The sequence below is a fragment of the Mastigoproctus giganteus genome, chromosome 4 (assembly GCF_048544385.1).
Source record: "Mastigoproctus giganteus isolate SK-2022 chromosome 4, ASM4854438v1, whole genome shotgun sequence".
NCBI classification, from domain to species: Eukaryota; Metazoa; Arthropoda; class Arachnida; order Uropygi; family Thelyphonidae; genus Mastigoproctus; species Mastigoproctus giganteus.
In genome coordinates this window covers 33,832,920-33,850,940 of record NC_143578.1, presented here as the reverse complement: position 1 = coordinate 33,850,940, position 18,021 = coordinate 33,832,920, and the positions used below count along the sequence as shown (strand labels likewise).

Below are 18,021 nucleotides of genomic sequence, written 5' to 3'. Positions count from 1 at the left end.
GGCAAGGTTTCTCAAAATGGAAAGTGGAATGCAATGTGCTATCATGGGCAAATCTAGAGATAGGATTTCCAGTCAATGAAAGAAGGTCATTAATATACAAGAGGAAAAGAGTGGAGGAAAGAACTGAACCTTGGGGGGACACCGGCATTAGTGGAGAAGTTAGAAGACAGAGAGCCATCTACCATCACCCTCAGTGAGCGATCAGAGAAAACTCGATAACCAATTATAAAAACCTGTTGGTAAACCATAAGATGGAAGCTTGTTTAGAAGACCTTTATGCCAAACACGATCAAAAGCCTTTGAGATGTTAAGCGCAACTGCTTGTGTTTCACTTAACCTTTCCATTGAATTAGTCCAAAAATGGGTAACATAAGCCAGAATATCACCAGTGCATCGACACTGACGGAATCCATACTGGCAATCGTTGATCAGACGGAAAGTTTCTAGGTAGTTGGCGATTAATTGATTTCTCCATTGCTTTAGAAAGAGTAGAAGTAATTGCAATGGGATGATAATTGAATGGGTGGGATTTGTCACTCTTTTTAGGAACTGGGTGGATATGAGCAAATTTCCAAACAAAAGCAAAAACACCTTTGGAATAAGAAAGTGAAAAAAGGCAGCAAAGAACAGGAGTAAGTTCAGGAGCACAGGTTTTGAGAACAAGAGAAATACCATCGGGACCTGGAGCTTTCTTAGTATCAAAATTCATCAAAATCCTTCTGACATCCTTTTGATGGAAGACCACAGGCAGCAGTGAATGGAGCATGTTGAGAATGGTGGGAGGTGTTTTTCCAAGATCATTAATACATGAGTTGGAAGAAAAATGGGATGCTTGCGGGTCAGCTTTATCTATGGCTGAAGTGAGAACAGAACCATCTGGTTTGGACAGACAGAGTAGAGATGGGCAAAAGTTGCGGCCAATAGCTTTGGCAAGAGACCAGAATGCTCAGCTACCATTAGGGCAAGAAGCAAAATTTCTACTCTTAGCCTGCTCAAACTCTAGTTTGGACTGATTAATAACTGCTTTACAATTGTTGCGAGCTTTGGTGAAGGCAGAAAATGACACCGAAGAATTAGAAACAAGCCAATTACGATAGGTAGCGTTCTTCTCTTGAACAGCCCTAGTAAATTTATTGGAAAACCAAGGTTTAGATAAAGGACAAGATTTTAAAGTGGAGTGTGGGATAAAGGATTCCATTCCTGCAAGAATAATTTCACTGACGCGATCTGAGCAAATGTTGACATTAGAAATTTTGAAACAGTAATCCGACCAAAGAAAAGAAGAAAAGAAATCTCGCAGGTCATCCCATTTTGCATTCTTGTAATGCCAAACAATACGAGGTTGGGAACACTACTTTTCAACTGTTGTAGGTTGGGAACTCTACAACAATATTTTTCCCAGTATTGTTCTGTACTTGTTAAGTAAGTTCTAAAATCTCCTACTCTTAATAGTAGCTACAACACAGGAAGCAAGAAGGTATTTGTATATAAATTAATAAGATATTTATCAAACCAGATATGCTTGAGCTACATTCATAGGCTAACATCAGTTGCAAATCATAGAGGCAGGTTCAGTAAGGAGCATTACTTATTCAGTTTAATTAAATAAATTATCCCTATCATTGCAAATTTGAAGTAATGGCTATGATTAGACATTTAAGGAAGTCTTAGGCATTATGTATTAAATGGACTAAGTAGGAAGAACATTCTTATCAAATCTCTGATGCTGGTTCAAGCATAGTAGTCATGTGGAGTTTATGCCATTTTCATAGGGTCGTGTACTTCTTCTGCGTAATTGTGAATTCTTCCTTTGACTGGTCTGCTCTTCTTTTCTTTGTTGATATGCACCATACAAGGGAGAAACAGAGCTTGAACTATAGAGTGAGAGAGAGCCTGAGACAGTGTGCAAACTCCTGTCTTTGTTTAGAATGCACTTAAATACCCTATTTCACATTTTCTCCCGTTATTCTCACTAAGATTTAATGTCTCTTTTACAAAGACCAAAGATGCACCACTTGTTTTGCAAGTCAGGAGATGACTCAAAATTCAGTATGCACCTGTGATGGAATTGTGTAATGGTCAAAATTGTCTTTTTAAGTTAGTAAGTCAAACGGCATATCCTGTATATTAGTGACTGCAGTGATGGGTAACTCTGACTGTATTCATCCAAAGCAACGATTAGGAGTTGCTATGGTATAATTTACAACTAGTTGTGTGGGGATCCTATTGTTCTATTATGCCTGCATCTGCTGGACGAATGTTAGTCCATTTGTGTACCTTCACTCAGTGGTATTATACTGAAACAAAGAGACCACTTCAGGCTGCAAAGGGCTGTAGATGATAATTGTCAGAGAATGGGAAGGCAACATTGTGTTCTCTTGATATATTTTTTGCTAGTTCTGGACGGGTGTGAAGTAAAAGAATTTGGAAATAAATCTTTTAAGAGGGATAAATAATTATGAAGATACATTAATTAAAGGTAACCACAAGGATACATTAATTAAAAGACATAAAAGTGTGTGGGTTTCCTTGGGAATAACCAGGAACACCATCCCCCTGAAAAAATTAATTTTTAATGAATGTAGTCACCTACATGTATTTCATCAAAATGTGTTACATATAATTCCCCCATCAGTAATTGTTTCTAAAGTGGTGTAAGCAGAGCCCATTTAAGCACACTTGGGGTTCAGGACTGGACATAATTTTGTGGTCCTGGATTATTTGAAATTATACAGTAGGTGAATATGATACTGTATATGGTATTGATATACACTGAGTGGCCACTTTATTGTATATATCTACCCTTTTCACAAAATGCAGTGCACCTTCAATAACACTGCATGTTTGTACCATGCAGTATTAGCAGGTAGACAGGCACCTAAGGATGCTGTAAGTGTGCAATTCATTGTGAAAATGGGCAAGATTTAAGTGACAGAATAGCATGGTAATAGTCACCAATACTAGTATACCTTGGAAACTGCAACCCTGATGGGGTTTTCATGTACAACTGTATTTCGAGCATATCAAGATTGGTCCAATAACCAAATATCCAGCCAAGAGTGATCCTGTGGTTTGGAAACACAAGACTCCTCTTGTCAGTCAAATAACAACCTGGTGCAACAATTATAACCAGAGAGGTATTTCAGAATATATAACTCATCATACCTTGTCACTGATGGGTTTTGTAGCTAACAACTGAACTGGGTTCCAGTTGTCAGCTACAATTAGCTCCTGTCAGCAAAAAAACAAGGTGGTATGGTAATAGTGGGTTCATGGACAACACTGGACTGTGGAGGATTGGAAAAACATTGCTTGATCTAATGAATCCTGGTTCCTGCTGTTTCACACTGATGGGAGGACCAGAATATGGTGAAAACAACATGAGTGCGTGGATCCATCCTTCCAAGTGTGAACAATGCAGGAGGGTTTCCATGGTGTGCATTGGGCCCTTTGATACCATAAATTATCTGAAATTGTTTCCAACCAGGCACATCTTTTCATACCTGCATTGGATCAGGCTACAAATGGATTCTTCCAACATAATAATGTGCCATGTCATAAGCCTAAAACAGAACTGGTACCAGAAATGTGATAGTGAATTCTGCCTACGGTGGTAACCTCCCCCAGTCACCAGATAACCCAGGCGCAGTGTTGTTTTTTTAGGGTTGTTATTACTCAAGTGGAAAACCTTGCACTTTGGTACAACAGCTGTAGAATAACTTAAATATTATTAGGACAAGTTCAGTTGAAGACAGTGGAGTAGGAGACTTGGGGATTATGATCCAGGTAGACATGGAGTTCTCCATACAGTTTAGAATGGCAACAAAGAGAGGCCCATGGTGTTCTATTAAAAATTTGCATGTAGCGATAGGAAGTCATGATCCCACTGTATAAGGCAACAGTGAGACTGTACTTGGAATACTTGTCCAAGAATAGACTACACCTAAAAAAAAGACCATAGATAAAAAAAGAAAGAAAGAAAAACTCACATTATGTGTTCCATTCCTCACATAGATGCTGATATTAACTTACTTCTAAGCTTTCCCAAGCTATCAGGCTCAACTAACCATGGAGGTAACTTATTCCAATGAATTTACACTGGAACGAGCTACCTAGTTTTCTTGTTAGCCATTGATTTTACATTCATGACATGAAAACTTCCTACAATCCAGTACGTACCTCTTCCCCCATAATTTTGGACCTTTTCAAGGTCCATGGATGGGCAAACCATTTGGTACAATATGCAAAAGACTACCTGTATGAGGAAAGACTTTAAATATGTGGGCTACATAGCTTGGCAACCAGACACCTTGGAGTGGACCTCATTTAGGTCTGTAAGACTCTGGAGAGGGGATAGCGAAATAAAAGAAGGCAAAAATTTTAACTGACTATAAATTATTGCAGAACTAGAGATCATAAATTCAAATTATAAGGTAAGAGATTAAGATTAGGTTTCTTTTAGCAATGAGTTTTAATTATTAGAATAGGTTACCTCTGTGGGTAGTTGAGGCTGACAGCTTAAGGAGGTTCAAAGGCCAATGGGATAAATAATTACATGAGTTAGGGAAACACAGGTTATTTATTTTCTTTTTTAATATCATTATTTTTTTTATTTTTATTATTTATTTATATATATATATTTAAATATATATGGTAGGCCCTCGATTTAATGGACCCCAATTTAACAGACAAAAAATTTCTGTCCTAAAGTCAAAATTTAGAACCTATTTATATCTGATAGCATCGCACATCAGACAGCACATCTGTCTGATGTGCGACACTATCAGACAGATGTGCTGAAAATTACTTCTCATGAAATAAAGTCTGTTTACTGCTAGATAATGCACCTGCTCACCCTAATGCTGAGCGGTTAGTTAGCAGGGATGGGAGAATTAAATGTGTTTTCTGCCTCCTAACACTGCTTCACTGATACGGCCAATAGATCAGATGTAATCGTTGCATGTAAGAGGTTATATAAGAAGTTTTTGGAAGAGGTGATGGTTGTTTTGGAAGAAACAGAAGAATCTAAAGGAGGCATCAGGGCACTGCAAAATTTACATGCATACAATGTCAGATCTGCTATTTTCAACTTATAACCTTGGCCAATGCTTGGAAGAAGTTGTTGTACAACGTACAACCTGAAATGGACTTTGAGGGAGTTGAGGCATCTAATTTTTGAGACACTCTTCTGAGGGCTGGCAACAAAAATGCAACTGAGAATGATGTGGCTCGAAAATTATGAAGGTGATCCGGGCTATCAAATTTTTTGTAAGGTAGAGATTGCGGAAAATGTTCTTCATGGAGAACAAGAGGACGATGACGATGACAAAGACGAAGAATCAGTTGCACCTCATTCTAAATTGTCTGTTATAAGACAACATATGGACGACATCATACATTATATTGAATCATCATCAGACCCTGATGTGCTTCCTTATTATGAACATTTTAGAGAATTTTGATCTGCAGTAATAAGGAAGCAGCACCAAGGTGTAAGGCAACTGAAGCTTGATGATTTCTTCAAGACCACTTCATCAACTGGACCTGTTTCACCAGAACCCTCTACCAGCAAGGAATTAACACCTCTGTCTCTCCAAATGACAGTTGTTTCTGACTCTGAAAAATGTGATTCTTTCAATTAAGTTAATATTAATATTGAATATTACGTATCTTTTTTTTTAACATTTTTTTTTTTTTTTATTCAATGGGGTTTAAGAATTTTGAAGTATTTTTTCCCCTCTAAAATGGATTTAAATAAAAAAAACTAATGTTCACATTGAAAACAACTTTGTGTGAGCTTTAAGAAAAAAATAAATAAATAAAGTGGTGGAAACACTCCATTAGTTACGTTGTATAGTAGGCGCCTCCGTAGCCAGGTGGGAAGGAGCAGCAGTGCGTAGCACACGCTTCTTGATTAAACCGGGGTTCGAGCCCGTCACCACCAAATACAGAGGATGCGGAAAGGTCAGGGAATGACTAGCGCATAACCCGGAGCAATATGGCCTTAGTTGGTAATGCTCCTTAAAAAAAAAAAAAAACCAAACCAAAACGTTGTATAGTTTTTGACGTGTATTTAATTAAAATAAAGTTTGGTTCCTTTCCCAAGCTATCAGAGCGTGATAGCTTGGGAAAGAACCTGTCGTAAATTTATTTTTATATTTTTAATAGATGTTTTTTGTGGCGTGTATAAATTAGCTCAATGTACATTATAATAACATTTTAATACATCCTGTATATTGTAAGTTCATTATTAATATATGTTTTTAAAATGCATTTCGATTTAACGGACTTTCGGTAATAGCAGACACCCCTTTCCCCAATTAGTCCATTAAATCAAGGGCCTACTGTATATACAAAAATACAGTAGAATTTTGGATATCCAGAAGTCAGTTGTCTGGAATAATTTGGAAGGCTGATTTTTCTTATTTTTTTTTATTAATGGTAGTATTTGAGACAAATGTTTATTATGCCACGAGAGTATTTCTGTCTGTTTTTTTTTTTTTTTTTTTTTTTACGTCATATATCTGGTGAAATGTTGGATTAGGACTAATGGGTTTTCTCAGAAACTGAGTGATATAGTTTAGTCATTTGCTTCCATGAACCCAATTTTTCATGACATATTTTGTTCTCTTCATTTCATATTATGTTTACTTGAGCTCCAGATTCTGCAAGAATAATATCGGCCCGAAACTGTGTGATTTATTATTTTTCTCCTGTTTTTTTTACAGTAAAATGTCAATGAAAAGAAACAGCCCTGAAATGGGCAGAAAACCAGGAAGAATGCGATATAATCAAATTGATATTATTAAGGAACTTGAGAGATTTGGCAGCAAAAAATAGGTCACAACAAATGAAACAAAAAACAATCGAACATTATTTTAAGTTTTTTCCACAAAATTTGCAGTAAAATACCTATCCAAATATACATACTTATGTAAATGTCATATTTTTATGTATAAGTTATTATTGTTAATTTTTAAATTAAATAAATTCGTTTTTTTCACACTATTTAAAATCTTTTTCTTTTACCTTAATACATTATAACAGAATTTATTCAATTTTACCTTATGTTCAATTATCTGGAAAATTTTGCTATCCGGAAGAGGTCTGAAATTAATTATTCCAGTTAACTGATAATCTACTGTATTTTAATTTACATATGTAACTCAGTTCAAAATATTATATAATAAATAAATATTATATTTATTATTTTAATAAATATCATATTTAATATATAAATATATATTAAATTTATACAATAAATATATTGTATATATTTATTACAGAACTATAAGTGATATTTCACAATACTTTGTTCATAGTAGTGAACTACAACAGTAGTATGAGTTTGGTTTGGTTTGGTTTTTTTTTTTTTAGGAGCATTAGCAACTAAGGCCATATTGCTCCGGAGATGTGCGGTGGTCATTCCCTGACCTTTCCGCATCCTCCGTATTTGGTGGCTCACGGGCTCGAACCCCGGCTAATCAAGAAGCATGTGCTACGCACTGCTGCTCCTGCCCACCTGGCTACGGAGGCGCCGTAGTATGAGTGACATTGATTTAATTGTATCTCATATTGTGACTACCTTCACAACGAGTTACCATGATATTGCACTACCGCGAATAAGTAACAGTTCGCCAATGGAGAAGACTATTGTTACTTATTCTCTGCGAACACCACCACCCAGACATCACCATTTCAAAGCTTATTTGTATTTGTGTGGGATAATAGCACTATTATCCACTTGTCCCTATTAGACTTAGAAAGCAAAAAATAGAGAAAAGTAATAGTAGGAGAGGAAGGAGAAAAGAAACGGTATAGAAGAATGAAAGGGATAGTAACTCCTTCAACTCACTCCACTCACTCATAAACTTATAACTCCTCGAATAGGTAACCCTTCCCCAGTAGGGAAGACTGTTGTTACCTATTCTCGGAAACTCCGGGCAGTCTGGCTTTGCCTGGTGGCCAATTCAAGGATTAAGCGCCTCCATAGCCAGGTGGGCAGGAGCAGCAGTGCATAGCACATGCTTCTTGATTAGACCGGGGTTCGAGCCTGTGACCACCAAATACGGAGGATGCGGAAAGGTCAGGGAATAACCACTGCATATCTCCGGAGCAATATGGCCTTAGTTGCTAATGCTCCTAAAAACCAAATAACAAACAAACAAACAAACAAACAATTTCAAGGATTATTGGCCTATTATCGGTGGGCAGGTACCCTAGTGTTGCAATCATCCCAACCCAGTTATGAAGTATAACCCCACAATATGATAGATGAAAATAGTGTATATAACGCATAATACACTACAAATTAGAAATTCATTACAGAACTATAAGTGATATTTCACAATACTTGTTATAGTTTGTAGCGCATTACACCTTGTGTGTTTATTTTCTTAGTATTGTATATGTGGAGTTAATGGATGGGTGAAATGGGAAAGTTTTTTTGGCTGATACTATATAAGTTTGCTTTCTTGCATCACATGCCTCTACTAATGCTAATATTTATATATAATATACATTTTATATATTTTTGTTATCACTAGCAGAAGCCACAGACTTTTACTGGTGTGCAGCAAAAAACTGTGACTTTTTTTGCACTTATGGCTAATACTAATTTGAATTTATGTCTCCCTAGATCTAGTATAATTCATAACCACGAAATTTTTCACCTCGTTCAATTTACTATCCCCTCTTAGGTAATTATAGACCTCAATCAGGTCTCCTCTTAGGTACCAAGCTCTGTAACCGATACGTTCAGCCTTCCCTCATATGGGCATCATTTTGCTAATTTCACCAAGTGCATCACCCTCTTTGAAATCTTTTCAAAAGCATTAGTTGAAATGTGGGATTGACCCGAAGCAAGTAGAAAGTTTCCACTCCCAGATTCATCTGTGAATGTTGTGATTTTTATCTTAGATTATTTAGATTTTATCTTTTACCTTTGGGTAATTATTCTGTGAATATTGATATCCTAGACCAGTGCTGTCCAGCATGGCACTCACAGGTACTATGTCTTCTCCAAGAGATTTAAGTCTGCAAAAATTGTTAAATTTAATGATTTATTGTAGAAATAGTAGCTCACCTGTTTGATAATATAGTGCTCTTCAACCCTTTTGCAAACTAGAAATGAACCCTTTGGATTAAAAAAGGTTGGACCTATGATACATAAATTCATTTAGCCTTGAGCTGGGTGCACTGGATAATGGGAATCCATTTCAATTTCAGTGATATCGTGCTATTCATCTACTTGATCCACGCAACTGAAAAATTCCAGTTAAAAAGTGTTTTCTTTGATTTCCACATCTAAAATTACAAAAATCTGTTACTTATTATGCAAAGAGGAAAAAATGCAGGAGCAAGTTAAGCCTATTAAGCCTAGTTATATGCACATATTGAGTGGCACCTCTTGCATCCAATTATTGAAGCATGCTAGCTTTTTGATAGATGGCAGTACTTCCAGTAGTTACACTCTCTGGCTTCATGACATGAACATTTGGCTAGTGTCTAATGGTTGGAGCATGTGCATTAGCTTCAGTTGTTACACTCTAGAACTTCCATGTTATTGACTCACTGAAATCCAATTGTCGAAGTATGCAGTCTTTTTAAGTTACATTTCATTTGTCTTCAGGTCTAAAGTGTCGCAGAATGGATTTTATTTTAAACAAATAATTAAAAATATTCTTTTAATATAAGAGATGGATTTTTCATAGTTGTGGTCATAGTAGATTAAAAATAAAGGTGACATCAAAAAGTGAACAATTTTGAATTTCTTGCTCATTTTTAAAATTTCAAGCATGTGGAATTGCCTAGATTTCGTGTGCTTATAGGTGTAATAATCCTTTGTACAAATAATTATGGGTTAAGAAGTTGGAGTTTTACATCCAGTTTGATTTTCATTCTGTTGTTTGTTTGTTATTTGGTTTTTAGGAGCATTAGCAACTAAGGCCATATTGCTCCGGGATATGCGGTGGTCATTCCCTGACCTTTCCACATCCTCCGTATTTGGTTGTGATGGGCTCGAACCCCCCCCCCCCGTCTAATCAAGAAGCGTGTGCTACGCACTGCTGCTCCTTCCCACCTGGCTACGGAGGCACCGATTTTCATTCTGCTTCTTGTATTAATACTATTACATGCTGTCTGGCCAAAGTATTGGCCAGACAGCATGTAAACCAAACATCAATATTTGACACCTAAATTGAAGATCTAATGTCTAAATTATATGAGAACCTTGTTGCCTAAACTATATCTTGAATTTCATATGGCATACATTCATCCACCAACTAAATGGTGTCAAAAAGTCAGACCCATCCCTAGAATTATATACTCCTTTGTGTAATTTAAAAAACGCCCTTTGAAATAATAAAAAAATTTACATTTTTTAATATCAAATACATCAGTTTTTTGAAACATGTGTGCTAGGTTTAGTCCTCTTCCTCCTCAGTGCCTTATGACTTCATCACATTTTAGCACTTGTGTGTTAATACAATGCAATTAGCTAGTTACAAAACTAAGAGTTTTATTTAAGTTTTATTTTATTTGAGTTTTATTAAAGCTTCTTTTTTTTATAAGCTGTACATTTTATTTTATAGCTTTTATTCAATATTTTGAGAAAAAACAGATTTTAAATTTAATTTATTATTTTTTTTCAGGGGACAACATTCTAGAGTGGGATGGGGTTTCGTTAGTAGACTTAACATATGAGGAAGTATGTGCTGTCATGGACAGATCAGGTGAAACAGTAGAACTTCTGGTGGAATTTTCTCAAAGCACGTTAGTATATTATTATTTTAAAACTATTGAATAAAAAAATGCTGTATCAAATCACCTATAATGTTTGAATAAATATGAATATGTTTATTGGGGATGATTTTGAATAAATATGAATACAGATGACAGTCTTCATATATAATTAATAATATGTTATACAAAGTTGATTTCTAAATAAGAAAGCCTAGATCTATTTCTAAGTTGCACTTTTTAAAAATAAAGTTCTAAATTTGTAATGATTTTCTAGTACTTTTAATCATTTTGTTTTTTCTCACTTAGTATGGTGTAACAAAATTTTGGGAATTAAAAATGTAATTCCCACATTGTTTGGAAAGGAAGTATCTTTTTTTTTCTCAATATTTTATATTTTTGCATTATAATAACCAAACTTTTTATATATTGAAGCCTAACTAAGTGACACTTCAATTCATGGTATTTGAATTATGCATACTAAAATATAATAAAATAAAAAAAACAATAAGCTCAATTAAAAGTCACTATAATTATGATAAATTAATGTATGTATTAATTTATTATAATTATAATGATTTTTAATTGTTCATATCCAGTGTTATTTCATTAACTCTTTCATTAATATTTGGTCCTTGAGGTTGTCACAGACATTCTCTCAGATATGCCAGACAAGCTGTACTTGCTACCTGGGAGTCTAAAACGCTGATGGAACTGATATTCGGGTGACACTCAAGACAAGTGGACCCAATTTTGGCTAAGTCTGGATTGTCTGTGACAGCCAAATTCTCTGTTTGCACCTTCACGATGGTGGGACTGTTAGTAATCCTGGGTATAACCTCCATGCACAAGTACATGGTGGTTGACCACCCAGGTGTGAACCAACGTAAGCAGGGGTCAAGGTGTGGTGCCCACACCACATGGAGGAATGCCACCCCTCTGTGTTACCAGGCAGTACTAGGTGGTAGATGACTCTCATCAACCGGTGCAATACCACCACTTTGCTTATAGGAGACTTGAAGTGGTGGAATCCCTGTTCAGTCTCCAGAGCTAGGTTCTGGTCAACCCTTCCCCATCTCTTCCATCATGCAGTATGATTGATGACTTTTGAGGTTATGATGAACATCGTGGCGAGATCCAATATTCCTTACATTTCGCGGGTAAAGCTCTAAAATGGTGTTTGCAGGCCAGCTGCTAGTTAGTACACTGGACCGAATCTATTGGTAACTCTCTAGGAGGCTTCTGGATCAGCTAGTGTATAATCTTGCTACCTCTACTCTGCCAGATAGTGACTGGAGGGAGTCCGAGTAGTGTGTATGTGGGGGGGCATGTATGTGGGTCTAGGCCATGTTATTTGAAGGATCTGGGTATATTCTTACCATGTGTATGTCATATCCAAAAATTTCATTACTTCATACAGCATGTCCTACCCACTTTTTCTTACTATTGAATACACCATTAATTGTGAAACTAATAGAGCAAGCTTATCTGCGAAAAGATCTAAACCTCCCAAACACTTCCTAATACATTTCACAAATATACGTGGTCTCAATTCTAATCTCAACGATATCCATTTCCACTTGCAGTCTGCCAAACCCCATGTACTTTTTCTGACAGAATCTCAATTATTGGTTGATTCAACTACTGCTCATCTTAGTTGCCCAAATTATTCACTGTATGATTCCTTTCACCTCAAAGGTGGTACTTGTGCATATGTCCGTTCTGATATTCCCTGTCAAAGACTTGGTAATTTGGAATCTCCTCTCTTTGATCTTCTCTGGCTTAAAATCTCTCTACCTCATTGTGTCAAATTCATCTGTTGTCTCTACTGTTCTGCCAGCTCCACTAATCATTTGGAGCTCTTTGACTTCCTCTCTTTGCAACTTGACTTTCTCCAGTCCAACTTTCCTAACAGTGAGGCAATTTTCCTTATTGGTTTTAATGTTCACAACTCCAGCTGGCTTCCATTTTCTAGTCACACCGACCCAGCTGGTCGAGATGTTGAGGCTTTTGTAATTACTAATGACCTTGCACAGATTGTTCATTTACCTACAAGAATACCGGACAACCCTAACCATGCAGCCAACACGCTTGATCCTTTTCTCACAAACAATTCTTCTTTGTACACGGTCGAAGTGAAAGGTCCTTTAGGCACCTCAGATCGCAACTTGGTGATTGTCTCTTCTCCAATGGAGCCTTTATCTCGTGGCTGTTCTCAACCTCGTATTGTTTGGCATTACAAGAATGCAAAATGGGATGACCTGCGAGATTTCTTTTCTTCTTTTCCTCGGATTACTTTCAAAACTTCTGATGTAAACGTTTGCTCAGATCATGTCAGTGAAATTATTCTTGCAGGAATGGAATCCTTTATCCCACACTCCACTTTAAAATCTCGTCCTTTATCTAAACCTTGGTTTTCCAATAAATGTGCTACGGCTGTTCAAGAGAAGAACGTTGCATATTGTAATTGGCTTGTTTCTAATTCTTCGGTGTCAGCCTACACCAAAGCTCGCAACAATTGTAAAGCAGTTATTAATCAGACAAAACTAGAGTATGAACAGACTAAGAGTAGAAAACTTGCTTCTTGCCCTAATGGTAGCTGAGCATTCTGGTCTCTTGCCAAAGCTATTGGCCGCAACTTTTGCCCATCTCTGCTCCCACCTCTATCCAAACCATATGGTTCTGTTGTCACTTCAGCCAAGGATAAAGCTGACCTGCTAGCATCCCATTTTTCTTCCAACTCTTGTATTAATGATCTTGGTAAAACATCTCACACCATTCCCAACATGCTCCATTCATTGCCTCCTGTGGTCTTCCAACAAAAGGATGTCAGAAGGATTTTGATGAATCTTGATGCTAAAAAAGCTCCAGGTCCAGATGGTATTTCTCCACTTGTTCTCAAAACCTGTGCTCCTGAATTTACTCCTGTTCTTTGCTGCCTTTTTTCACTTTCTTATTCCAAAGGTGTTTTTCCTTCTGCTTGGAAATTTGCTCATATCCAGCCAGTTCCTAAAAAGGGTGACAAATCCCTCCCATCCAGTTATCGTCCCATTGCAATTACTTTTATTCTTTCTAAAGTAATGGAGAAATCAATTAACTGCCAACTATTAAACTATCTAGAAACCTTCCGTGTGATCAATGATCGCCAGTATGGATTCCATCAGTGTCGATCTACTGGTGATATCCTGGCTTATGTTACCCATTTATGGACTAATTCAATGGAAAAGTTTGGTGAAACTCAATTAGTTGCTCTAGACATCTCAAAGGCTTTCGATCGTGTTTGGCATAAAGGTCTTCTAAACAAGCTTCCACCTTATGTTTTGCCAACTGTTTTTTGTAATTGGTTATTCAGTTTTCTCTCTGATCGCTCACTGAGGGTGATGGTAGATGGCTCTCTGTCTTCTAACTTCTCCACTAATGCCAGTTTCCCCCAAGGTTCAGTTCTTTCCCCCACTCTTTTGCTCTTGTATATTAATGACCTTCTTCCATTGACTGGAAATCCTATCCATAGTTTTGCTGATGATAGCACATTGCATTCCATTTTCCATTTTGAGAAACTTTGCCCTGCTCAATGAGCTTCAACTTTTCGAACATATGCTACCAATTCCTTAAATGCTGATCTTCAGGTAATTCTCCAGTGGGGCAAAGACAACTTTGTTGATTTCATTCATTCTAAAACTCAGCCTTGTTTTATATCTCGCAAAAAGGATTCTTCTGCTCCTATGCTTATATTTGGTGACACTCCAATTTCTAGGCAAAATGATATATCTCTTTTGGGGATTACCCTGACTTCTAATCTCTCTTGGCACACGCACATTACAAATATTGCTTCCTCTGCATCTAAAAAACTTGATTTTCTCTTTCGCTCTCGGCATTATTTTTCTTTCAAACAGCTGTTCAATCTTTACAAGTCGCAAATCCGCCTAACCATGGAATATTGTTCCCACATCTGGGGTGGTGCCCCCAAAACCTCTCAGGCTTCTTGATTCCGTTCAGAAGAGGGCAATTAGTTTAATTAATGATTCATCTCTAACAGAGTCTCTCCACTTGCTGTCTCATAGACGTACTGTTTCTGCTACATGCCTCTTCTACAAATATTTCCATGAGCACTGTTCTTCTGAATTGGCTTCTATAATTCCTGCTCTCTCTTTCAAAATAGTCCAAACACGTTCCGCCACTAGCCAACATTCATTTACTGTCCAACTTAAAATTCACAGAACCAACTTTTCATCTTCCTTGTTTATTCATTCAACTGCCATTTTCTGGAACAACCTTCCTTCATATGTATTTCCTGAAAATTACAGTCTACAGAAGTTCAAGTCCAATGTCAACAAATATCTTCTTTCGTCTTCCAAACCTCCAACCCAAGCACGATACTAATTACTATAGGTTCTAATACCTCTCGTGTTTGGGGTCTACATAAAAAAAAAAAACTAAATTATTTTAATTAATTAACCCTTATTAATTAAATTATTTTATTAATATAAAACAACTTTGTTTACTATATTCATAGTACAAGCAATGATTCTCTGAGTTCTAGTGGAGGTGTGCAGAAATCTGGTGGTGTTCAAAACTTAACAATTACCCAAGGTAAATTTTTAATAATAACAGATTTTCATTTAAATCTTTTAAGATTTCTTTATATAATTATAAACCAATTGCTAAATTAATTTAAGCAAAAGATTTTAACACACAATTAATCGCATTACATATAATTAATTTTTTTCATTTAATTCAAAAGCGCATATTATGAATTAAATATTATGAATTCTATATTATTTTAATATTGCTGGCAAGTAATATCTGAACATATGTAATTAGCAGTTATGGTATTTTTATTACTTAGTTCTGACTGAGTATAAAAAAATCTTTTATTCCAAAACTCATTTGCTCAGTGAATTATTTAACTTTTTCAGTTTTTTTAACAAGGATCTCTTGGTGATATTTTAATCTCCCCCAAACTTACTGGATTATAATTGTGAAAGTTAATGTTTTCAGTTAAATTTTTAAACAAGGATGTATAGAGGATACTTCCATTTTTTTTTTAGCAAACAGCTTTCATTATGCCCAGTTTGAGCCATGCTATAAAATACACCCTAACCCAGTTAGCATCAGCCAACAGAGCAAAGCTGTGTGTTTTATTTCTTTAAATTAAACTTAAGTCTTGTCTATATTTAAATTGATCACTATTCCAAAAGGGGGGGGGTGGCAATAAAATACAATAATAAATTTAAAAATGCAAATAACTGAGCTTCTTATGCAAAAACAGCTCAGAATTTTGACACCCATAGCCAAATATCAGAAATATACCTTTGCTTTCATAAATATTAATATTTCTAAAGAATTAACATTTCTAAAGATTATTCAAAGTCTTTAGTTATACCTTGGAATATCTCTAGTTATACCTTGGAATACCTCTGTTCTTATGAGCAGTAAGGGGGATTGTATAATGGCTGCCAATTCTGTTTTTGTTCAAAAAAGGATTGCCAGAAGTAGAAGGTTGAGAAACACTGACTTATGATAACTTCTTCATATTTTTCGTAATTTAATATCACTATATTTGATGCATCCAATGCATTTCTAGACAATACTCCCTTGACAACTTTATTATGCCAGCTTTGCTTGCTCTACCATAACTCTAGCAACTTGGTGCTTGATCACTGCTTACAGATATTATTGAGATACCTATACATCAGCAGTTCCCAACCTTTTTTGACTCGCGAACCCCTTTAAATGTAATATTTTTTTATCGCGAACCCCTTTCAACACAATATTTTTAATGCAAATCACTAAGCCTATATTCTCTGAAATCGTATAATATTTCTGGATTTTTATTATAAAATATATCCAGTACTACGTTTTTATAGGCGACATTGCATAATAATAAAAATTATTATTAAATATTATTTATACTTTGTAAAGCAGTTATTAATCAGTCCAAACTAGATTTCTAACAGTCTAGGGGTAGAAAACTTGCTTCTTGTCCAAATGGTAGCTGAGCATTCTGGTCTCTTGCCAAAGCTATTGACCCAATTTTTGCCCATCTCTGTCAAAACCAGATGGTTCTGTTGCCACATCAGCCAAAGATAAAGCTGACCTGCTAGCATCCTATTTTTCTTCCAACTCATGGTTTGATGATCTTGGTAAATCACCTCAAAATGTTCCCAGTACACTCCATTCAATGCCTCCTGTGGTTTTCCATTAAAAGGATGTTAGAAGGATTTTGATGAAACTGATGCTAAGAAAGTTCTAAATTCTGATGGTATTTCTACACTTGTTCCCAAAACCTGTGCCCCTGAACTTATTCCTGTTTTGTGTTGTCTTGTTTCACTTTCTTATTCCAAAGGTGTTTTCCTTCTGCTTGGAAATTTGCTCATATCCAGCCAGTTCCTAAAAATGGTTGCAAATCCCTTCCATCAATTAACTGCCAACTCTTAAACTATCTCTAATCTTTCATCTGATCAACAATCGCCGGTATGGATTCTGTCGGTGTCATTCCACTGGTGATACTCTGGCTTATGTTGTCCATCTATGGACAAATTCAATAGAAAAGTTTGGTGAAACTCAAGACATTGCTCTTGACATTTCAAAGGCTTTTGGTCGTGTTTGGCATAAATGTCTTCTAAATAAGCTTCGATCCTATGGTTTACCAGCTGTTCTTTATAATTGGGTATCCAGTTTTCTCTCTGACCTCTCATTGTGGGTGATAGTAGATGGCTCTCTGTCTTCTAACTTCTCCACTAATGCTGGTGTTCCCCAAGGTTCAATTCTTTCTCCACACTTTTCCTCTTGTATATTAATGACCTTCTTCCATTGACCGGAAATGCTATCCATAGTTTTGCTGATGACAGCACATTGCTTTCCACCTTCCAGTTTTGAGAAACCTTTGCCCTGCTCAAACAGCTTCAGCTTCTCGAGTATCCACTGCCAAATCTTTAAATGTTGATCTCCATGTAATTCTCCATTGGGGCAAAGATAACTTAATTTCAGTCCTAAAACTCAGTCCTGTCTTATATCTTGCAAAAAGTATTCTTCTGTTCCTATGCTTATCTTCGATGATGCTCCGATTTCTAGGCAAGATGATGGGTGATTACCCTGACCTAATCTCTCTTGGCATAAAGCACACTACAAATTTTGCTTCCTATGCATCTAAAAAACTGGGTGTTCTTTTTCGCTCTCGGCATTACTTTTCTACGAAACAGTTGTTGACTCTGTAGAAATCGCAAATCCGGCTTACCATGGAATATTGTTCCCACATCTACGGCGGTGTCCCCAAAACCA

General features: G+C 36.3%; 1 protein-coding gene across 1 annotated transcript in view; it reads left to right on the top strand.

The window, feature by feature from the left end:
- Positions 1-18,021, top strand: part of LOC150086614 (uncharacterized) — a 199,280-nt gene that overhangs the window by 139,435 nt on the left and 41,824 nt on the right. Inside the window, exons 8-9 of the mRNA XM_090371477.1 lie at positions 10,653-10,773; positions 15,254-15,330. Of these exons, the coding sequence (XP_090227603.1) occupies positions 10,653-10,773; positions 15,254-15,330 (198 nt within the window). The remainder of the gene's footprint in view (positions 1-10,652; positions 10,774-15,253; positions 15,331-18,021) is intronic.